Genomic DNA, 24,450 nt, shown 5'->3' on the forward strand with positions numbered 1-24,450 from the left:
AATAAATCTGTAATAAAAATTTATATAATAATCATTAACACATTTTGACAACAGTGTTTATAATTGGGGGAGAATTTCAGCCTTAAGTACATGCATGGATAAATACTCTTTTTAACCGAAGTTGTCCCTCTGAAAGGCTGACAGTGGCTCTAAAAATCAGTTTGTCCTTTTTGGAGCTTCTTCCTTTCATTTGTCTTCAAGGCGTCCCCATTGGATAGTAAGATGGGATCGCTGAAACTGGAAAAGCCAGGCGGGGGGCGGGAAAAAGCAAGAACGACGAATACGGCTTGTTGTGTCCTTCGCGCCACCCCGTAGTTTGCAGCCGCTCGGGGGCGGCGCGCGCCGTTTTGAAAACGGGGAGGGTCCCGTCACAACGACTGTTACTGAGTGTTTGTGTTGGCAGCTGGCGGGACGCTGAGGCGGCCCCGGGTCGTGTTGAGGGCCACTCGGGATCAGTTTTCAAGACAGCCTTGGCCTGGACTTCAACACCCCGGCGCGGCTGCGGTAAGGGGAGCTTTCTGTGGACCCCTGACCGCGCGTGGGCCCGGCTTGGGGCGGAATCCTGCCCCCCGCCCCCGGAGCCGCGGCCTCTGCGTTTGCTCGGTGACAGCTCGGGACCTAGAGGGAAGGGTGAAGACGTTGGGACTGTGGCATTCAACTGGGAATTAATTTAGAAAAGTGTTTGCGACCCAAACCCGAATGCGCATCTGAATCGCAGGGTAGGGTGGGGATTTCAAGAAAGAAATTGCCCTTTTCTCGAAGTGAAGCCTAACAATCTACTTTTTTATGGAAGATCCGTAGGAGAAGACGATGGATCTAGCAGGTTGCCGTTATTTTACAATTGGTTTTACAGACAGACGCCCTGAGGGCCCAGGTCTCTGCTTGAGGCGAGACCCCAGCGTTTAGGGACATCGGGCACCGGCTTGTGCTCGGTGGAAACGGTGGTTTCTTATCGCCGCCCAGTGAGTCTCAGTTCCAGCTCTTAGGCGCGGCTGGAATTGGTGAAGGATTTCTGGTGGGAACGGAGAGGGTGGGGCTTGAGAAAGGGGGGGTATGAAGCACAGTTCCCGCCTTTGAACTTCTCACCTCGTGTTGCTTCCAGTTTTCAAGGGAGGTGGTTGAGCAGGTGGAAGAAGCACTTTAACAACCAGCCCTCTGTAAGCTCCTGGATGGGGGGATAAACAGTTTGTGCTTCTACCTCCAGGAAGCCGTGGGGTGTAAAGTGTACAGGATCTTAGAAATAATATGATCAGAACTTTGCCATTCTTTTTCAGGCTACTTTCCCCCTCCATTTCCTTTTCTCATTATCGTTACCAATTCTCTCATTCTGTTTTTTTTTTTTTGCTGCCTGTCTATACACTTCAGCTCTGCCCAGTAGTATCCATGTATTTGTTTAGCCCTACGGTGGCTTAGGGTCCAAAAGTTATTGATATCTGATTCAATGGATCTTTTGATTAACTTGCTGAGCTCTGTTAATTTTTAAATACTGCTTCTTAAACAGTACTTGATTTAAAAAAAAAATCTCCTAAATACTCCACAATGAAATTTTGCCCACAGTCATAATGCTTTCATTTCTAACGTATCTTCATGTAAGATATTCACAATTTTATGCTGTTACCTTCATAAGAACGTTGTGATTTAGATTACTATAGTTATTTAGCAGTTTAAATATACAGAATGAGATAGATCTATATGTATATAGATTACATATATAAAATCTGAGAGTTTGGGCCAGTGGCCAGAAGCCATCTCTCAGTAGACTGAGGCCTAAACTGTTTTGTCATGAAAAAAGGTGCCTCAGACAACTGTGAGATGGAGAGGGTATAGTCTGTTTAGTTGCAAGTAGGTTGTAATGGGAAGTGGGACTGAGTTCTAGAGTGTTCTAGAATGTAATATTAAAAGACTTGTTTAAACTTAGATGTTTTTAGTTGGAGGAAGATTTTTTTTTAACACTTAGGCTGCTTCTGAATATCAGATCCTCTTTATGCTGTAGGGAAGGGCAGTGAGACTTATAAGGCAGTAAAATTTCCAGGACACCCCACTTTTTGGGATTTTTTTGCATCCTAGTTTTCGGGCTCCTTGTCAGTTTATTCTGTTCTTCATTTCTCATGTTGGGATCCCTCAGAGGTCTGTGTTTCCTATCTTTACTTATTCCTTAGGTGATCTTATCCAGTCTTTGGCTTTAATACCATTTACATGCTGATATGCCACAAATTTGTACCTTCAGATTGGATTCCAGACCTATATCCAGCTGCCTATTTCACATTTTTATTTGGATGTCTAATCAGACTTCAAAATTGACTTCCTGATCTGAGTAATGGCATCTCTCTTGTTTCAGTTGCTCAGTCTGAAAACTTGGAGCTATCCTTGACTTTTCTCTCATTCCTAACAAAAATCCAAACATTAGGAAATCTTATTGGTTCCAGATTCATAATACATCCAGAACCTGACCATTTGTCACCATCTCTAACTGCTACCATCCTGCCATCCAAGCCACCGTATCTCTCCTGGATTATTTCAGTATTGTGCCTGTCCTTGTTCCCCTTCAGTTAATAAACACAAACGAGAGTGAGTCTGCTGGAACATAATATGGAGTATATCACTCCTCCTTGTAAAATCCTCCAACAGCTTCCCCTTTCTCAGCAAGAGCTGAAATCCTTACTGTGACTAAAGCTCTATGAATAAAAGCTGAGGTCTTTATGGCTTCAGTGCTCTACCTGATTTGCTGTCCTTCATCCCCAAACTCTGTGATTTCATTTCCTTCTCCCTTTTGCTAGCCCTGCACTCTTCACTTTCCCTTGAAAATGTTCTGCCTCAGGGCCTTTGTATTTACTACTTTTGTCCTGCAGACTTCCCCTAGATATTTGCATGGTCTAGCTCCCTTACTTCCTTCAAATGACATCTCAAGGAGACCTCCCCTTGACCACCCCAACTCAAACTTCAAGCCCCTTCCCAGCACTCGGTCTCACTTCACTGGTGATTCACCAATGATTCACCTGCCTATATATCATTATCTTCTGTATTTATCTTCTTGTTTGTTTGGGTCTTGTTCACTGCTGGGGCTCCGGTGCCTAAAACAGTGCCTAACACATGGTACGTGCTCAGTAAGTATGTGTTGAGTGAGTGAATGAAGAGTAGCTTCCCATAGGTAGATAGGAGTCTTAGAAGCTCATTGAGGTGCTCCTTCACAACTTCTTGTGAGGGTAGATGAATGAAGATGGAAGAAGGGCAGTCAGAACCACATGGGGAAATTATTTCCAAAGTAGAAGTAGCACCTCCAACCCACTCTGTTAAAACAGTTTATCCTTCCCGAAAGGCCTGAAACGTGTTCCTGAAAAATGTGTTCCTTCCTTTTAGTTAAATGTTTCACTTGATAAAATTAGTGTGTTTTTGCATGAAAAGGAGGTCTTTGGTGTTCAAAATTCAGGCAAATCTGAAAACAGTGGTGATTGTGGCTACATTTAAAAAGAAACAGACTTGGGCACCTGGGTGGCTCAGTGGTTAAGCGACTGCCTTCAGCTCAGGTCATGATCCCAGGGTCCTGGGATTGAGTCCCGCATCAGGCTCCCTGCTCTGCGGGGAGCCTGCTTCTCCCTCTCCCACTCCCCCTGCTTGTGTTCCCTCTCTCGCTGTGTCTCTCTCTGTCAAATAAATAAATAAAATCTTTAAAAATAAATAAATAAATAAAAAGAAACAGACTTCTCATTAATAGGCAATTAAAGGTAGGCCTTTGAGGTGATTTTTCTTGGCAGTTTTTAAAAATGCTATTTATTAAGAGCTCTATACAAAATTTAAGCATATGTTCTCTCTGCCTGCCAATTTTTAATTTTTTTTTTTTTTAATTCCAGTGTAGTTAGCATACAGTGTTATATTCGTTTCAGGTGTACAATATAGTGATTCAACAGTTCTGTATATTCCTCAGTGCTCATCATGATAAGTGTACTCTTAATCCTCATCACCTATTTCACCCATCCCCCCATCCACTTCCCCTCTGGTAACCATTTGTTTGTTCTCTGTAGTTAAGAGTCTGTTTTGTGGATGGAACTGGAGGGTATTATGTTGAGCAAAATAAGTCAAACAGAGAAAGACATGTATCATATGACCTCACTGATATGAGGAATTCTTAATCTCAGGAAACAAACTGAGGGTTGCTGGAGTGGGGTTTGGGGTGGGAGGGATGGGATGACTGGGTGATAGACACTGGGGAGGGTATGTGCTCTGGTAAGCACTGTGAATTGTGCAAGACTGTTGAATCTCAGATCTGTACCTCTGAAACAAATAATGCAATATGTGTTAAGAAAAAAAAAAAGAAGAAGAAGAAGGTAGCAGGAGGGGAAGAATGAAGGGGGGGAAATCGGAGGGGTAGACGAACCATGAGAAACGATGGACTCTGAGAAACAAACTGAGGGTTCTAGAGGGGAGGGCGGTGGGAGGATGGGTTAGCCTGGTGGTGGGTATTGAGGAGGGCACATTCTGCATGGAGCACTGGGTGTTATGCACAAACAATGAATCATGGAACACTACTAAAACTAATGATGTAATGTATGGGGATTAACATAAGAATAAAAAAATTAAAAAAAAAAAGAAAAAGAGTCTGTTTTTTGATTTGTCTTTGTTTTGCCCCCCCTTTGTTTTTATTTTTTTAAATTCCACATATGAGTGAAATCATATGGTATTTGTCTTTCTCTGAGTGCCTTATTTCACTTAGGATTATACTCTCTAGATCCATCCATGTTGTTGCAAATGGCAAGATTTCATTCTTTTTTATGACTGAGTGATATCCCACTGTATATATGTACCACGTCTTCTTTATCCACTGATCTATTGATGGACACTTGGGCTGCTTCCATAATTTGGCTATTGTAAATGATGCTGCAGTAAACTTTAGGGTGCATGTATCCCTTTGAATTAGTGTTTTTGTATTCTTTGGGCAAATACCAATAGTGAGATTACTGGATCATAGGGTATTTCTGTTTTCAATTTTTTGAGGAACCTCCACACTGTCTTCCACGGTGGCTGTACCAATTTGCATTCTCACCAACAGTGCATGAGAATTTCTTTTTCTCCACATCTTCACCAATGCATGTTGTTTCTTGTGGTTTTGATTTTAGTCATTCTGACAGGTGTGAGGTGATGTCTCATTGTGATTTTGATTTGCATTTCCCTCACGGGGTGATGTTGAGCATCTTTTCATGTGCCTGTTGGTCATCTGTATGTCTTCTTTGGAAAAATGTCTGTTCAGGTCTTCTGCCCATTTTCTAATTGGATTATTTTTTTTGGTGTTCTTTATATATTTTGGATGCAAACCCTTTATCTGCCTCCCATTTTTTTTTTTTATAGACAAACCAAACAATCTTATACACATGAAGTGACAGTTTGCTGTACAATAAATCTAATATGAACCAAACTATTTTTAAAAAAGAAAAAGTAATACTTAAAGTTTTTATAAAAAAGGATTCTTTAACAAATATGTTATAGAAGAAATAAAAACCTTGGATTAACTTGCTTGTATATACAGTATTTTCTGTTCATAGACCATTTTTACATAACTTATTGAGATATAATTCACATATTATAAAATTCACTCTCTGAAAGTATATAATGTAGTGACTTTAGGAATAGTCTGAGTTGAATATATTAAATCACTACCCAATTTTAGAACATTTTTATCATCACAAAAAGAAACCCCACACTCACTAGGAGTCACTCTATGTTTTCCCTCCTCCCCGGCCCCTGGCAACTACTAATCTATTTTCTGTCTATGGATTTGCTTATTCTGGACATTTTCTGTAAATGGAATCATATATGTGGCCTCTTGTGTCTGGCCTCTTTCACTTAGCATAATGTTTTTAAGGTTCATTCATGTTGTAGTAGGTATCAGGACTCCTTCTTATGACTGAATAATATTTTGTTGTGTGTATTGTAGGCCATATTTTATTTATTCATCATCCGATGAATACTTCTGTTTCCTCTTTTTGGCTATTATGAATAAATGCTGCTTGCATAGACCGTTTCTCTAAAAGGTATAAAAGACCTGTTAACAGTGACCCCTGGGAAGTGTGAGAGGGAAACTTACCTTTACCTTTATGTACTAGGTGTTTTTTTTTTTTTAACCAAGTTCATATATTACTTTTTCCTAGTGTGTATATTACTTCTTAATACAAACAAGTGTAAGAACTTAATCATTAATAGTATGACATTGGGTAAGTAGTTATACTTCTCTGGGTCTCAGTTTTTTCATTGTAAATAAAATTGGACTAAATATTTGTCATGGTCTTTTTCAGTTCTCAAATTTTATGTTTATATGATAAAATCAGTTACAGTATTATAGGACTTTTTTTTCCTTCATGAATGAGAGTTATATTCTGTATAACTGTAGTGTAGCTATCAATTTGTTTTCATCATAGGACCTAGAGTGTTTATTACAATGGAAGAAATCAATAATTTCAAGACACCAAGCAAATTATCTGAAAAAAAGAAATCTGGTAAGATATAAAATATTTTCTCATTGTTATTGCTATAGAAATGTCTTAGCATTATTAGAGTTTGATCCTTTATTATTTATCATACACAAACAATTTTAGCATAAGTCCTCTTTGATTTTAACAAATAAGACTTATTTTGTAGGCCAGGTTTGGCCATCTGTTGGCTAATTTTATTGACATTCTAACAGATTTGGAGGTTCTCCCTGGTAAAGAATCAATTTGAACCATGAAGTACTTTACCTTTCCCGTTCTGGTACATGCAGTGCTCTTGTGAGGGAAAGAGTTTCCAAGGCAATTCAGTGAATAAAGGATAATCTTTTCAACAAATAAAAGCATTTAGATATTTATATGCAGATTGCTCTCAGCTCACATCACATACAAAAATGCTTAAAATTACAAAATTTCTGGAAGATAATATAGGAGAAAATCTTATCTTGTTCATTTCTAGTATATAGATTTTTGTATATTGACCTTGTGTCCTGCAACCATGCTAAAGCCACTTATTCTATTAGCTTTTTATGGGTTCCTTAGGCTATTTCATGCATAGTTGGTACTGTTGTAGATGAATATATGAAGGTAGTGTTACTTTTTTTTTACCAGTCTGTATTAGTTTATTTCTTTTTCCTTTCCCTATGTCACTGGCTCTAGTATATTTTTGAATAGAAGAGGTGTGATTGGACATACTTGCCTTGTTCCCAGTGAAGTTTTATGTTAGATGTAGGTTTTTCACAGTTATCCTTTATCAGGGTGAAGGATTTCCTTTTATTGTCCTTCATCAGGTTGAAGGTTATTACAGAAGGATGTTGAACTTTGTCAAGAGCTTTTTCAGAATCTATCGAGATAGTTTGCTTTCTTAGTCTTTAAATGTGGTAATTTGTGTTAATTTTCAAATGTTAAACCAAACTTTCATTCCTGGGGTAAAGCCAGTTTGGTCATGATGTATTTTATATATTGCTTGATTCAGTTTGCTAATATTTTCTGTGTTCATAAGGGATATTGGACTGTAGTTGTCTTTTTTTTGGAATGTCTTTCTGGTTTCGATATCAGCATATTCTATATTCATAAAGTAAGAGGGGAAGTGTTTCCTTCTCTTCCCTTGGAAAGTATATGTAGAATTGATGGGTGTTTTTTTTTTTTTTCCTTAACTGGCTTTTCTTCCTTTACTGATAGGAAAGACATGTGGCCTGAAGTTTTCTTAGGAGGAAGATTTTAACTGTGACATCACAGTTAATAAGTATAGGGCTTTTCAAATTATCTATTTCTTCTTGTGTAAACTTTTTTAGTGTTTCTCAGGGAAGTTTTTCACTTTCCAGTTGTCAAATATAGTGGCAAAATGTTATTTGTGATATACTCTTATTACCTTATTACCCTTCTAATGTCAGTAGGATCTGTGGTGGTATCTCCTTTTTCATGTCTGATACTGGTATTTTACTTTTTCTTTCTTGACTTGAGGTTTATTTATTTTGGCGAATGTTTCAGGCACTTGAAAAGATCATACTTTCTGCTGTTTTTTTTTTTTTTAAAGATTTTATTTATTTTTTAGAGAGCGAGAGAGAAACAGCATGACAGGGGCAAGGGTCAGAGGGAGAAGCAGGCTCCCCGCTGAGCCGGGAGCCCGATGTGGGACTCGATCCCAGGACCCTGAGATCATGACCTGAGCCGAAGGCAGACGCTTAACCATCTGAGCCACCCAGGCGCCCCTTTCTGCTGTTTTTGGGTACAGTGTTCCATGAGTATCATTTAGGTCAAGCTGGTTGACTTATGTTGTTTTGTCCAGGTCTTTTGTATCTCTACGAATTTTATTTATTCTACTATTGAGAGAGGTGTCTCCAACTACAATTGTGGATTTATCTGTTTTTTTTCCTTTGAGTTCTACAGTGATTGCTTTATGTATTTTGAAGCTTGTTACTAGATACTTTTACATTTAGGATGGTTATTTCTGTTGATGATTTACCCCTTTACTATTATGAAATGTCTTTCTTTATCCAGTCTTGTACTGTTTGAGGTTCACTTTATGTGATGTGTGTTCCCTTTTATGTGATGAAACCAGTCCAGTTTTAATTTGATTACTGTTTGAATAGGATGTTTTCCAACTTTTTACTTTAACCCATCTGTGTTTTTCTATTTAAACTGAGTTTATTATAGAGTGCATGTAGTTATGTCTTATTTTGTTTTTATCCATTCTGACAATTTCTGCCTTTAATTGGACTGTTCAGTCGTTAGCCACATCTAGTGATTTAAATTTAGGTTCAAATGAATTAAAATTAAATAAAATTACAAATTTAGTTCCTCAGTTGTATTAGCTACTTTTCTAGTGCTCAATAACCACATGTGGCTAGTGGCTACCATACTGGACAACACAGATACAGCACATTTCCATCATGACAGAAAGGTTTATTGGACAGCACTGCTTAGACTACCTTTAATGTAATTCTCTGTGTGGTTGGATCAAATCTACTCTTTTGCTATTGTCCCAAAGCTCGCTGATGATTTCTTTGTATTTTTTCTAATCTTTTTCTCTGTGCTTCATTTTTGGTAGTTTTTGTTGCTTTGTCTTAAAACTTAGTTAACCTTCTTCTCTAGATGCTTCTCTAACAGCATCTCTAGATGATCTTATTCTTATCCGTTGTCTTATTCCTTTAAGTTCCATTAGGAGTTTTTTTTACATCTTTTTTTTTTTTATTGTTATGCTCACATTTTCCTTTACATTATTGAGCATATTTTTAAGATTTCTATTTTAAGGTTCTTACCTCCTAATTCTACACCACTGTCATTTTATGGTACGTTTCTGTCGGTTTATTTTTCTCCTGGTGTGGGTCATATTTCTTCTTTCATGCCTGGTAGTTTTTTTTATTGGCTGCTGGACATTTTACATTGTCGAGTGCTAGATTTCGTCATTCTTTGGAGGGCAGTGGGATTTTGTGATGGTCCAGTTACGTTACCTGCGCATTAGCTTGTTTCTTTTGAGGTTTGCTTTTAAGCTTTACTGTAAACCTTTTCCTTGGGCTAAAATAGAGCCATGACCATTTAGAGGACTTTACTCAATGCCCTGTGTGTTACCAAGTTGCCACACCCTGGCTGATGGTAATTGGACCATTCCTAGACCGTTGTGCTCTCTGCTGGCTGTTTAGTCTATGCCTGCGCCTGGTGCTTTCCCTGACTTTGGGGAGTTCTATCTGTTGGATGTGCAGATAACCCAACACTCGAAGGGAGACCTCTTTTCGGGTGTCTGGAGCTTTCTCTCTCATTTTGTGGCTCCCTGTGGTTCTCTGCTCCACAAATTCTAGCTACTTAGGTCTCTTGGACTTCTGATCTCTGTCTCCTGAATTTGACAAGACTTCTGGGCTGTGTTTCTTCATGCTGCCACCCAGAGACCGCCTTAAAGCAGTAAGTTAGGGCAGTGATAGGGCTCCCATCATTTGTTTGTTTTCTCTCAGAGTTCACAACCCTGCTCCGCCTGTTGTCAAATGTCTGAAAACTTCTGTTTTGTCAGGTGTTTTAGTTATTCATGGCAAGAAGGCTGTTCAGTTGTTCGTGAACAAAAGTAGGACTGCTCTATCTCATCTTTTTTAACGACTGCATAAAGCTCTGTAATACAGATAGAGTATAATTATGACCCTAATGATGACTACTTGGGTTTTTTGGTTGTTTGGTTTGCAGTCACAAACCAAATCCCAGTGTTCAAAGACGAGTGTGTGCATGATGTCCGCGCACATGCTGTGCCACGCAGCTGGTAAACAGCTCACGGGAGTCGTTCAGGCTTTGTGGGCCACGTAGGGACTCTGTTGCCTATTCTTCTTCGTTTTTTAACAACACTTTTATAATCTAAGAGCAAATCTTAGCTTGTGAGCCAAACAAAAATGGGCCGTTTGCTGACGCCTGCTTCAGTGTTACTGTGAGGTAGGGCTCCAGAAGCGGATGTGGTCAAAGGGATTCCAGGGACAGTCAGGGTAGATAATATCAAATTGCTCTCCAGAAGACGAGGCCAATTAATACTCAGACGTTGAAAATACTAGGATGCTTTTGTAGAGGTCTTTTCAAATACTAATTTTATATTTTTTATTTGTCTTTCTGACATTTAGCATTATGTTCAACTCCATGTATAAATATTCCTGCTTCTCCATTTATGCAGAAGCTTGGCTTTGGCACTGGGGTAAACGTCTACCTTATGAAAAGGTGAGTGTAACATTCCAAATTAACCTTTTCACATGGAACTGTAGTTGCTGTGTACTTGAAGACAAAAAAGAATATGAAAATTCAAATAGTTTGATTTCAGATATGTTCCTGATCTTATCTGACTGCTATATTCCAGTCCTAGAACTTTTTATAACTTTGCCAGAGTTTTGCCTGGTATACTTTTCTCCTACCTTCCTACTGATGGATTATTAAAGGAGAAGGAATTTATCTTATAATTTTTCCTTGGCTTGTGTGGGAAGGGAAAGAGACAGAGGGAAGGTGGTTCCTGTGTGGTAACAACACAGGATTCTCAATAGGAAAACCTCCGAGAGGACGCTGATGTTGGGGGATGTCAGTGACTGTTAACCTCTTGGATCTGGAGAATGGCATCCTCAAGATACTCTCATTTTAAAAAGTACATTTTTTTATTTCTTATGTCATCACTGTTAAGTAAGAGGGGTATATACATGATATTAAAGTAGGAAAATTGTGTTAAAAGAAAAATGAAATTATAGGTGTCAACAAACATTTTTTTAAAAGTTGTTTCTTTTACTCATTATTCTGTACCTTTATTTATTAAGTGGCAAATGTTTATTAAGTGGCAAATAACTTAAGTCAATTTATATTCCTTAATGCGTTGTTGGAATCAGCCTAACTACCAGTATATCGTTAGCTTTATCTAGGTTTATATTGTTTCCAAATAGAAATGCTTTCTATTACATATAATTAGCATAGCAATTATATGTAAGTGGCTATTCTTGAAGAATTTTTGTGGTTTAAACACACCCTTCGTGTGTTTCTGTGCTATTTGTTTTATAGACATTCATTTTTTAGTGTCTGAAAACTCTTATTTTGAAAGAAAAAATTCTCACATGTTTATGGCTAGTCTCATTTTTTTCCCCCTTTTAAAAAAATGTCCTTACATGTAAAGTGTGTTACCAACAAAGTTCTCTCTGTGAGACTTAATTAGAAAGCTTCATATCACTGATACTGAAAAATAGTAGTCACTGACTGACCCTACCACTCCTCCTAATGTAGCCGTGTCAGCCTGGGATTTTCTTTTACTGGTAACCTGGAGATTTCCTTCACTTCTCTGGTGAATTGGATCCTCTGTTTTTCTGTATCTTATATCTTACTATTTCTTGGTTTACATTTCATTTTGACTGAGGGGGCATGTAGTAGCTCCCCGTTGAAAGATGCACAGGAAATAACATTTTTGAAAATCTGCATTTATGAAATGTTTTCATTTTACTCTCATTCTTGAATGGCCCTTTTTGTTTTTCTGAGTCAGAATCCTCGTTTGGAAATAATTTTCCTCTAGAATTTTGAGGTCATTCTTCCATTGTTTATTAGCCTGTAGTGTTGCTGTTGAGATTTCTGAAGGCTTTCTGATTGCTGCTTCTTTTTATGTAATCTGGTTTAGGTTGTTTGTCCCTCCCACTCTCCTGGAACTTTGTTTGATCTTCTGTTTGTCACCAGTGTTCTGGACTTTCAAAATGACATACATGGGTGTGGGCCTTCTGGAATCTGAAAATTCCTACTCTTAAATCTTGGGAAATTATTTTTTAAATTACTTTGTTGATAAGTTTCACCCCCATTATTCTCTTCTCTATCTGGGATTCCTATTATTTACTGTTGGGAGGGGGGCTGGGTTTTTTTTGCTCTGTTTTCTGGGAGATTTTTCCAACTTCATCTTCTGATATTTCTATTTTTTCATTTTTGTCTGTCTTGTTTTTAATTAATTATCTTAACGTTTTCCATGTTCAGATGGCATCCTAAGTCTTTTGAGGGTGCTATAAGGGCTCTGTATCCTGGTCTGGATGTTAATAAACAGGTATATACACGTGTGAAAACACATGCAGCATTTAGTACGCATACGGTCATGAATTACTCTTCCTGTGTGCTTCACGGGTTCTCAACTATGCCAGTAAACCTCAGGCTAAAGACCCTCTGCTTTAACCCCTTCCAAAGCCAGTCTCCAGTCGTCAGAAGCTGGAGGAATAGGAGGTGGACAGAATTGGGGAGGGTGTCTAGAAATTCACCTGCTTTTTAAGTGACTTTCAAGAAGTTCACTAGGCTTGTTAAGTCTGTTACTTTCATCTGCTTTCCAAGCTTCCAAAAGTGTGTTGTCTCCTTTTCATTATTTCCATCCTTCTCATTGGGTGTAGGTCTTAAAATACCCATTTGCTTTTATTTTAGTGGGGTTTGGAAGGGATCAAAATTATATGTGTATGTTCAAGCTAGAAGTCTATATTTTTAACCTAGAAGTCTATATTTTTTTATATTCAATCAAATTCGCATTCCTAGATTAACTTAGTTGTGATACATTATTGTTTTTTTAATAAAACTGATGGATTCATTTTGCTATTTAGGATTCTTATGTCTGTGATTTAAGTGAAATTGGCTTGTGATTTTCCTTTTTCTGCTGTCCCTATCTGATTTGTCTGTTAAGGTTATACTAGACTCATAGGCCCTTTTCTTTCTATTCCCTGGAACAGTTTGTGTAAGATGGAATGATAGGTTCCTTGAAAGTTTAGTAAACTCACCTGTAAAATTATTTAGACTTTGTATTTTTTATGGGAATATTTTAAACTCTTGATTACATTTTATCTTTTGTCAGGTTTCTTAGATTTTTCTAAGAATTTGTCCATTTTGTCCTTTAAATTTATTGGGGTAAAAGTTTTATTTTTCTATTCACTTACGTTTTTTATCTCTGATGAATCTGTGGTTATGTCTCTGTTTTTGTTGGCAATATTATTTGGGTCTCATTTTTTCCCTTGTGCAGTCTCATTAAAAAAATTTGCCTGGGGGCGCCTGGGTGGCTCAGTTGGTTAAGCGACTGCCTTCGGCTCAGGTCATGATCCTGGAGTCCCAGGATCGAGTCCCGCATCGGGCTCCCTGCTCAGCAGGGGGTCTGCTTCTCCCTCTGCCCTCTTCCCTCTTGTGCTCTCTGTCTCTCATTCTCTCTCTCTGAAATAAAAAAAAAAATCTTTAAAAAAAAATTTGCCTGTTTTATTTGTCTTTTCAGTGAACCAACTTTTAGCTTGGTAAAATATTTTATTCAGATTTTGTAAATATGTTCTTGGCATTCTCTAGATTGAGATATGTTATGAAAAAGGTGAAGATGGATTTATTTGTTCACTGAATTCTAAATCCTTGGGAGCTGGGGGGTACCCTTTGAAACTTGAAAAATATATTTTCCATAATAAAATGACGTGGAAGAGGTCATCCCCAAATGCTGTTGTTATCTAAAATTGGAGGTTTAAGAATACTTTGGATAAACTTATGTATGATAGATGTGCCTGAATTAAGAAATCTAGTGATCCTTTGAGTGCGTGTTTTTTGATTTAAAAATAAAAAGTTCCTGCAAGCAGAGAGCCATTCGTGAGTTAGTAAAAAACTAAGTGGATTCTTGATTCTTGGTTCAGTCTATTTTATCTTCTTATGGTAAAACTTTTTATCTCTAACTTTCGAGGCTCTTTTCATTCACTTTCTTGCCCATATGCTGCATGCACTTTGTCCTTCTTAATTTGCTGTACCCATGAATAACTACTTTGTCAGGTAAACTTTTCCCTGACTTTGTTTTACCTGTTTATTTAGATCTCAGAATGTTTACACCTTAAATATACTTAAAATGACTGACTCTTTCTAGAAAATAGACAGTTTACGGTTTTTTTCATTTGTACATTTATTACCTCCTTCCACGTATGTCTTTGAGTATATGGTGAAAGGTATAGGATGGATTGGTTACTATAGAGGGACAATATTTGTTGGTGAAGAGCAGTCTTATTCTTTGCACAATCATATATGGGCCAAATGTTTTTTGTACTTCTCTTCTTTAAACTTCTTGGACATTAGTGGTTTATTACTTAGCATTCTGTAACTTACCTCTGGTACATATAGTTAAATGTTTGATAAGTAGTTGGTAGTCTGACATGCTGAAATGGAAAATTTAGAAAATAGTATAGTAATTTTGAAGTTTAAAATTTATAATGTTCCATCTTTTTCCTTTTAGTTTTCTCTTTTTAACCCCTACGTTTCAGCAATAGATATCAGACTTGTAATTAATAGCTCTATCAGCTATATATCTTCCAGTTAAAAAGGATGTGTAGCAGAGGTGTTGATAGTCAAAAATACTTTATGTTTAAATTTTTTTAAGATTTATTTATTTGAGAGAGAGAGAGTGTGCATGGAGCGGGGAGAGGGGCAGAGGGAGAGAGAGTCCTGAGTAGACGGTGCGCTGAGTGCAGAGCCCGATGCAGGGCTTGATCTCATGACCCTGAGATCATGACCTGACTGAAACCAAGAGTTGGATGCTTAAGTGACTGAGCCACCCAGGTGCCCCAATAGTTGAAAATATTTGTAAAAAATTTTTAAACAAATTATTACTGAATGCTTTTCAAAATTTGGAAGTTCTTGTTAGTCATTTGAAATGCATTATGGTTATTATTCTTTCTATACTTTTGATTATTTTTTTAAGATCTCCAAGAGGTTTGTCTTATTCTCCTTGGGCTGTGAAAAAGATTAACCCTAGATGTAATGATCATTATCAAAGTATGTATCAAAAGAGACTAATAGATGAAGCTAAGATTTTGAAAAACCTCCATCATCCAAACATTGTAGGTAAGTTTAAATTTACCTTGTAGCAGTACATGTGTTTATTCAGAAACAGTTTGTATAATCTCTCGACCAGTGTCACTAATAAAAATGAAGATGGTGGTGGAGTTTGGCAAGAACATTATTGTGAATGTTCTCAAATAAGAATTATGTAATATTTTTAGATGCTTCTGTATTTTTAAAATTTAATGGGAATAGATATACTCATGATGCTGGTACTGTAGAGAATTCAGGAATATAAAATGACCTTCATTTAGATAATTTCCTTATTTTCATTTTTAATGTAAATAAGACTAGTGAAACCATTATATTTAGGAAGGCATAGAGCATTTAAAAATATTTTAATTTGTGATACTATTGGCTAACACTGAAGTCGTTTTAAATTATATCTACTGAGTTAGCTTTATAAATAATTGTTTCATTGTATTTTGTCAGTTTCCAATCACATCACTGTAAAAAAACTTAAATACTGTTATTCTTCCCTATTCTAGTAAGAAAATGTCCTGTTTTCTTTAAGGTTATCGTGCTTTCACTGAAGCCAGTGATGGTAGTCTGTGTCTTGCTATGGAATATGGAGGGGAAAAGTCTCTAAATGACTTAATAGAAGAACGATATAAAGACAACCAGGATCCTTTTCCAGCAGCCATAATTTTAAAAGTTGCTTTGAACATGGCGAGAGGGTTAAAGGTAACCTTGCCATTATATTTTAAATGATTTTTGTGGAACAAGAAAGAACTACTTTATATACCTAATTACAAGGTGGGATTTTTTTTTCCCCCCAAAAGAAGTAGTTGCCCCAAGTTAAAGTCTTTATAGACTCTCTCATATTGCAGAATGCACTCTTTCCTTATCTTGATCAGCAGAGTATTGTTTGAGGTCTTTACATAGCCTGAAATAAACCAAGTCGGGTGGTTTTGTTTATACAGATCATATGTTGGATTTAGTTAAAAGGATTAATCAATTTAACACAAATTTAGTAATTATTCCTGGGAGTGTAGCCTAATCCTCTGTTGATGTAAACAAACCTCTTGAAGATTGCTTTGTGAGATGTTAAGTTTTGGATATCAATATACATCTATAGGTCAAATGAAGAAAAAAGCTCTTTTAATGTTGTCAAATAAGTTGTTGTGCCTTTGAATAGATACAGTGTAAGGAAGAAAAAGGATTCCTTATCCTAGGTAACCAAGCAGGAGAAATGGGGGCTCCGGAACACTGTTGGATGATGCCAAAGTGGATCATGTATTGATGCTGATGTCAAAGTTGCATGTTAAGAGTTGACATAAAATTGACTTATGAAATATAAAACTGCATAAAAGCAGTATTTCTAAATATATATTTTAATATGTATGTAGAAAAACTGATTTTAAATGGATAGGAGAAGCTAAATTAATAATTTGAATTATTTAATAAATAATGACTTTATATATGGATGGTGGAATTAATAAATTTCACTATAAACATATTTGAGCATGCTCAATTTATGATCAGCATTTAAATGAAGCACAGTAAGTGTTCAAAAGTATATGCCAAAAATGGTCTCTGCACTATTTTCAAGCAGCTCACAGAGTAGATGCTGATGAATGAAAAAATAACAATTTTTCAGGATTATTTCTGATTATGGATGAGTATCATTACTAAGAGTTAATGTGTAAAATAAAGTATTAGTCTTAGATGACATTTCTGCTTCCTCTTCTCGTGTAACTTTTGCCCTTAATTATCTGTTGTTCTGCGTTATCTCAACAACTTGTTTATGAAAAGTGTGCCTCATTGTGAAGGTTCCAAACTTATTTCTAAAACCTACTAGTCTCAAGTAAAATTGTGATATATTTTTAAAGCTGCAGTATCCTCTTTTGCTATAAAAGTATGAGATGCGTTTGAAAAGTTAGCTTATCTATAAACAGACATTGATTTCCAAAGACTCTTTATGTCTGGTCAGTATGGCAGGCTGGAGTAATATGGGATATTCCCTTGTCTGACTTCAAATAATCTGAAATGATGGACAGATATCATCCTGCATGGAGTTCAGGAAGGGAGTTCAAGTTGTTTTTTTGTGTTTGGAGGTTATCATATATTTTTATCAGTTTATGTATTTGCTCAGATGTGTTAAATTTTCCACTATTTTAGTATCTACACCAAGAAAAGAAACTGCTTCATGGAGACATAAAGTCTTCAAATGTTGTAATTAAAGGTGATTTTGAAACAATTAAAATCTGTGATGTAGGAGTCTCTCTACCACTGGATGAAAATATGACTGGTAAGTAGTATTCGAATTTTTATTATTATTATTTTTTAAGATTTTTATTTATTTGAGAGAGAGAGAGCAAGAGAGAGCACAAGGCGGGGAGAGGGAGAAGCAGACTCCCTGGGGGCTGGATCCCGGGACCCTAGGATCATGACCTGAGGTGAAGGCAGGCGCTTAACTGACTGAGCCACCCAGGCTCCCCAGTAGTATTCAAATTTTTTAAAACTTTATTTTTATGAAATTTTTAAATTTCTAATTTTTACATATTTCAATAGATAATAAGTTTACATACTTCAAAAATCAAAAACTATGTATCAAAAGTATACAATAAACAATATCCTTCCTTTCCTGTCTCTCTTTCACTCAGCCTCCAGCCCTCTCCCTTGCCATACCCACAATATAAATTATTGCATTTTTATTAATATCTACTTTAACTGAAGATAATTTTAGGAACTATTTCTAACCTGGATTGGGATTTTTATGTGGTAAAAGATCTGGGACTAGAAAACAAAGTTTTAATAAGGTTTTATAAAGGAATTCATTTAGTGACAAGATTGGGGAAACTGGTAGAAGAAGAAACGGGGGTAGAAGTAGGAAAATGGGGTGCTAATAAAGGCCTTCTGCTTCTTGCCCATTGGCCTGCCCCAACTCATTCTTCTCACTCTAATATAAATACTGACATCCTCAGGGAATTTAAGATCTTGGTGAGAACCCGTAGCCAGCCTTGTAAAGAAAGCCTCTGCTTTCAACATGTTATTTAATAAGTAACACTTAAATTTGCGTCTTTATACGAATAGAAGGTAAAAGAAAGATTAATGAATGCTGTTTAGAACTTTTTCGCACTTTAATTTCTAGCTAAGGTAAAGTCTGTGAGTTAAGTCGAAGGAAAAAGCCAAGATGAATAGAGGGACTACATAAAGATGTCTATAATCATTCATGAAGCTAGGACTATTATGAGCCTTGAGGCTACATAACTGCTACAAAGTTGAAACTTTCAAAAATAAAAGGAGAAATTGTGAAACAATAAAAATAAGATTTTTTAGCAAAATTTTCTCAATCCTTAATAGATCAAATAGACAAAATTAAGATGTAGAAAGTCTGAGTAGTATAAGGTCAATCTCTATACGTCCAAGCATTTATTAAAATTGGACATATATTAAGTTATAAGAGAAAACCTCATTACAACAAGTGGAAGTGATCTAATGGTTGACGTTCATCATCTAGATCATCATAAATCTAGAAATTAGTGAAACATTTGGAAACAACACCACCCACATTTTTTAGGAATTCAAAATATTTGTAAATAGTTCTTAGCTGAAATCAAATTTCACCTACACAAATATTTAGAAAATAATGAGAATGTAATAACAAATCAAAACCTATTTGATATGGTCAACACTACACAGAGGAAAACATTTTCATTATTTAACCTTTATGAAATTAAGTTTGAGTATTTAACCCTCATCAGAAAAAAAATGAAGCCCTTTTAAAAACAGAAAGCAGAAAGTGAATGAATTAAAAAATCCATGAATTGTGCATTAACCCAATATGATGTATTTTATTTTAGACCGTGTCAAAGTTCATAGTTTATAAACCTGTAAAACAGTTCATAAACAGTTCATCCTTGTTAAGTGTTCAAACTTAGCCAGGAAAATTCTGTGAAAGAATGACGAGTAGGAATTTCCCTGAGGAGATGTTAAGAAGTATTACAAAGCCACAGTAATTAAAGCAGTGATACTCATGAGAAAATAGGCAGAAAAATATAAGGAAGTCAGGTATTCCCAAATATATCGAGTTTTTACAATAAAAGTGGAATGTTAGTGAGAAAGAGGTAGTTGAGTCAATAAATGATGATGCCTGGATATTTTAGAAAAAATAAAGCTGTTTTCCATCCTCACACTCATCCTCGTAGATTGAGGATGTAAAAAAAAAAAAAAAAAAGGAAAAAATTGTAGGTAAGTATTTCCTTAATATTGGGCTTAAGAAGGACATCAAAGCTAGAAACGATTAAAAAAAAAAACAGCCATGACTATGAAAAAATCCTTTGAAAAATTTCTCTATGCTACTGTGAGCAATAGGATAGCTTCTCATATGCGAAGTAGAGTTGCGATTGGTGTATCATTCAGGTTAGGCTAAGTTGTGTTGTGGTGGCAAAGACCCTCAAAAACGTCAGCGGCCTCAAACCAAGGCTTATTCAGGCTATAGGTCCATGATGGCTGTTCCATGCCATTCTCACTTTAGGACCGAAGCTGCTGGAACATCCACTATATGGAATATTGCCATCGTTGTATGTGTGGAGGGTAAAAAAGGCTCTAGAGCTGTGCACTACAGAGCTACTAGCTACATATGGCTATTTAAATTAGTCAATATTTTAACATTTCATTTCCCCAGCCACTTTTCAAGCACTCAGTAGATACATATGGTTAGTGGCTACCATATTGGACAATGCAGATATGGAACATTTCTATTCTCACAGAAAGTTCTGTTGGAAAGTGCTGCCCTAGAAAGTCTTGCATTAACAGATGCTCGAGATTAGAAATGACACAAGTCCCTTCTTTCACAACTCACGGGCCAGAACTAGGCAGATGGCTCCATCCAAGCTTGACAGGCCAGAAAGTGCAATCTTTCTATGTGTCCCGAAGGGAGGGAGTATGAACTACTTGATGAAGAGCACTGGTAACTACTACAGTGGGCAATTTGGAAATATGTATTTTTTAAAAAACCAAAAACCTTTCAAAACGCCCTTTGATCCTGTAATTCATTCCCAAGAACATATTCCAAAAACTAATTGGGCAGTGTGGGCATTTTTTATAATAACCTGATATATTAATTTCTGCAAAACCAAAAGAGACGTAGTCTTATAGAAGAAATGGAGTTGAGACAGAAGAATCAAACCCCATGTAGCCTTGAAAAGAGCAGTAACAGAAACAATAATGATCCTGATAAAAATATGAACACATGAAATTTTGGCTGGCACCCAGCATCAGTTCATCCTGTGTGGCATAAACCCTGGGTTTGTGCTTCCTTGAGGGCATTTATTTTCAATAGATACTTTTAATTAAAATTAAAAGTTTGATCTGGCTTTCTCAATTAAAAAAAGAATATTTGTAAGCATGGGGGGGAGTGCTTCCCCAGCCCCTTTGCCGACACTCTCAGCTTCACGAGACAATTTAAGGTTATAGTCAGCATAGCAGTTTTTAAAGGTGCTAAACCAGCCATGCATTAAGAGAAAGCATTTTTATTCTCTTGGGATAAGGCTTTCTCTTTATGAGGAAGTTTACTTCCGGTCATTTAAAAATAACAGGTAATGGGAGGGGCGCCTGGGTGGCTCAGTCGGTTGAGCGTCTGCCTTCGGCTCGGGTCATGATCCCAGGGTCCTGGGATCGAGCCCCGCATCGGGCTTCCTGCTCGGCGGGAAGCCTGCTTCTCCCTCTCCCACTCTCCCTGCTTGTGTTCCCTCTCTCGCTGTGTCTTTCTCTGTCAAATAAATAAATAAAAATATTTAAAATAAAATCAAATAAATAAAAATAACAGGTAATGGGAAAAAAAATTGATCTTTTTATACCTAATTGTGTCTGCACTAATTTGTGTTGCAAAATATTTATTGTAGCAGAACAGACTGCAAAACTTTAGAGGAACCTCCATACTCTCTTCCCCAGTGGCTGCACCAATTTGCATTCCCACCAGTAGTACGCGAGGGTTCCTTTTCTCTACATCCTCACAAGCACTTGCCATTTCTTGTCTTTTTGATACTGGCTATTCTGACTGGTGTGAGGTGATTTGTGATTTTGATTTGCAGTTTCCCCATGATGAGTGATGAAGACCATCTTTTCATGCGCCTGTTGGCCATCTCTGTGTCGTTTTTGGAGAAATGTCTGTTCCGATTCTCTGGCCATTTTTTTAATCAATAGTTTGGTTTTTTTATGTTGAGTTTTATGAGTCTTTATGTATTTTGGATACTCACCCCTTATCAGATATATCATTTGCAAATATCGTCTCCCATTCAGTAGGTTGTCTTTTGTTTTGTTGATGGTTTCCATCACTGTACAAAAGTGTGTTGTTCTGGTATAGTCCCAATAGTTTATTTTTGCTTTTGTTTCCCTTGCCTGAGGAGACATATCTAGAAAAATGTTGCTAAGGCCAATGTCAAAGATACTACTGCCTATGTGTTCTTTTAGGAGTTTTATGGTTTCAGGTCTCACATGTAGGTCTTTAAGCCATTTTGAGTTTATTTTTGTGTATGGTATAAGAAAGTGGTCCAGTTTCATTCTTCTGCATGTAGGTGTCCAGTTTTCCTAGCACCATTTATTGACTGCCTCCTTTGTCACAGATTAATGGACCATATAAGCCTGGGTTTCTTTCTGGGCTCTGTTCTGTTCCTCTGTGTGTCTAGTTTGGTGCCAGTACCATACTGTTTTGATTCCTAGAGCTTTGTAGTGGACCTTGAAATCTGTAATTGTGATACCTTCAGCTTTTTTTTCTCAAGATTGCTTTGACTATTTGAGTTCTTTTGTGGTATCTATATTCCTGCCTCTTTTCTTGTTTTTCTTTTCTTGTTTTTTGTTTTTTTTTTTTAAGAGAGGGAAAGAGAGGTGACGGGCAGAGGGAGAGGGAGAATCTGACGCAGCCTCCCCGCTGAGCAGGGAGCCCAACTCGGGGCTTGATCCTGGGGCCCTGAGATCATGACTTGAGCCGAAGTCAAGAGTCAGACCCTTAACTGACTGAGCCATCCAGGTGCCCTCATTCCTGCCACCTTCTAAGAGAAGTGCTGTTTCTCTACACCCTTGCCAACTGGCCAGATTTTTGAATATTTTACAATCTGATAAGGAAAAAGTAATTCTTATTAATGAGATTGAGTGTATTTCCATGTTTATTACCTACACGTATTAACCTTTAAACTACCTGTTAAATCACTTATCCAGTTTTCTTTGGGTTGCTTGCCTTTCTTAGTGATTTCTAGTGCTTGCCCTAAGGACCAGCTTCCTTGTATTTTGTTTCAGTGACTGACCCCGAGGCCTGTTACATTGGCACCGAGCCTTGGAAACCCAAGGAAGCTTTGGAAGAGAATGGTATTATTACTGACAAGGCAGACATATTTGCCTTTGGCCTGACCCTGTGGGAAATGATGACTTTGTCTATTCCACACATTAATCTTCCAGATGATGATGATGAAGGTATAACTACATATGTTTAACATAAACCCCAATCTCTTCAGTTTGAACTAAAGATTAGCTGGTAAAATTTTATTTCATCTTTCTATTAAGTTAAAATTTAAAAGAGGAAGTTGTTTGATCTAGTGCATGAGATATGGGTTATATTAATACTAATTTGGTGCAATCTCAGTTTAATCTCCTACAAATGAGAGTAGGTTAATTGACAGTAGGGAGATAAATTGAGATGCAGAGCAGAAAGTTTCCTTGGAAACTCCCCTCGCCTGAGGAGAAGATTAGAGAGCTATAATAGTAAGAGGGGCGGGGTTCATGACAATAGCTGATCTCCACCATGGCAGACCGCAGTGTATCAAGAAAAGCATCCCAGATGATGAGTTCTTGTTTCAGGAGGGTGAGTTCGAGCAGTTGCTAAACTTTTCCCTGACTTAGTGTTACTCTGTGTCAACTCCTTCTTGAGCAGATAAAACTTTTGATGAAAGTGACTTTGACGATGAAGCATACTATGCAGCTCTGGGGACGAGGCCACCTGTTAATATGGAAGAACTGGATGAAACGTACCAGAAAGTAATTGAACTCTTTTCTGTATGCACTAATGAAGATCCTAAAGATCGTCCTTCTGCTGCGCACATCGTGGAAGCTTTGGAAATAGATGTCCAGTGATCCCCTCATATTCATGACTACTGAGCTTTACGTTGGCTCATGTATATAACTGTTCTGTTTACTGTAATACATTATATAGTTACTATGATAAGCTGTAATTATTAGGCTTTTTGAAGTGACCCGCTTTAGGACCATAGCACCTAGTTAACATTTAAACAATTATTTATGTTTCTTAACATGTTTACAATGATAAGCATTTGAGATTGTAGAAGGTTTTCCGTTAAGTTTAAGAAACTAGCTACTCAAGTATTTGAATTTGTTTATACAGATTTAAAACACTAGCATAATACAATGCTATAAACTCTATGTCTAACGATTTGGATTGAGTGACCATCACTTTTATTACGGTTTCTCAAAAATTCTTTATTTTAATGGATCTATTGAAATTAGCACTTTGCGCAATACAAGTCTACGTTTGCTTATTTTTTAAACCATTAAACTTTTTCCTGGCCTTTTTTGGCTGATGTGCTTATTACTAAATATGGTCACCAGAAGCTGAGAGAACATGGCTCAAAAGACTAGCTCCTTGGGTACTTACAGGCTTTTTCAGTTAAGGCTTGTCTTGCTCTCTTGGATCTCCCCAGGTCTTTGCTTTTGCTTTAATTTATTAAATGTATTTTCTGCATTGAGATCCCTATTTTATTTTTTATTTAGTAATCTGTCTTAAGCATTTCATAGTTCTGGTGTAAAAATAATAAAATTCTAATAGGATGATCTAGAATAAAGGAGACTTCAGTTACCAGAAGGTGTCTTATTTTATACGTCATTAATTTGAGTGTCATCATTAAATGTATTGAATGAATGTGAGTGAATGTGAGTTTCTCGTGGCCTATAAAGTGAGGGTGATTTGAATCAGCAGTTTCTCTGTGCCACAGCCACCTGGGCATTTTTTTTTTTTATTTTTTTAATATTTATTTATTTATTTGAGAGAGAGGGAGTAGTGGGGTGGGGAGAGGGAGAGAGAATCTCCAGCAGACTCCCTGCTGCGCATGGAGCCGGATGCAGACTCATGGGGCTCGATCCCAGAACCCTGAGATCACGACCTGAGACGAAATCAAGCATTGGACACTTAAACAACTGAGCCACCCAGGTGCCCCCC

At 37.0% G+C, this 24,450-nt stretch overlaps 1 protein-coding gene across 2 annotated transcripts; it reads left to right on the forward strand.

Annotated features, from left to right (window-relative positions):
• Positions 1–345: 345 nt before the first annotated feature.
• PBK (PDZ binding kinase) lies at positions 346–24,111 on the forward strand. 2 transcript variants are annotated; one of them, XM_045880067.3, is made up of 8 exons: positions 346–504; positions 6,408–6,485; positions 10,568–10,661; positions 15,142–15,284; positions 15,796–15,965; positions 17,403–17,532; positions 22,521–22,694; positions 23,152–24,111. In XM_045880067.3, exons 2-8 carry the CDS (start codon positions 6,428–6,430, stop codon positions 23,349–23,351), a joined length of 969 nt encoding a protein of 322 aa, XP_045736023.1. In that variant the 5' UTR covers positions 346–504; positions 6,408–6,427; the 3' UTR covers positions 23,352–24,111. The 2 variants fall into 2 exon arrangements, with proteins under 2 accessions (XP_045736023.1, XP_064441412.1); XM_064585342.1 differs by lacking the exon at positions 346–504 and adding an exon at positions 519–823.
• Positions 24,112–24,450: the final 339 nt, after the last annotated feature.

This window comes from Mirounga angustirostris, unplaced genomic scaffold (genome assembly GCF_029215605.1).
Source record: "Mirounga angustirostris isolate CCGP_5_RB_7025 unplaced genomic scaffold, mMirAng1.0.hap1 SCAF_2, whole genome shotgun sequence".
Lineage (NCBI taxonomy): Eukaryota > Metazoa > Chordata > Mammalia > Carnivora > Phocidae > Mirounga > Mirounga angustirostris.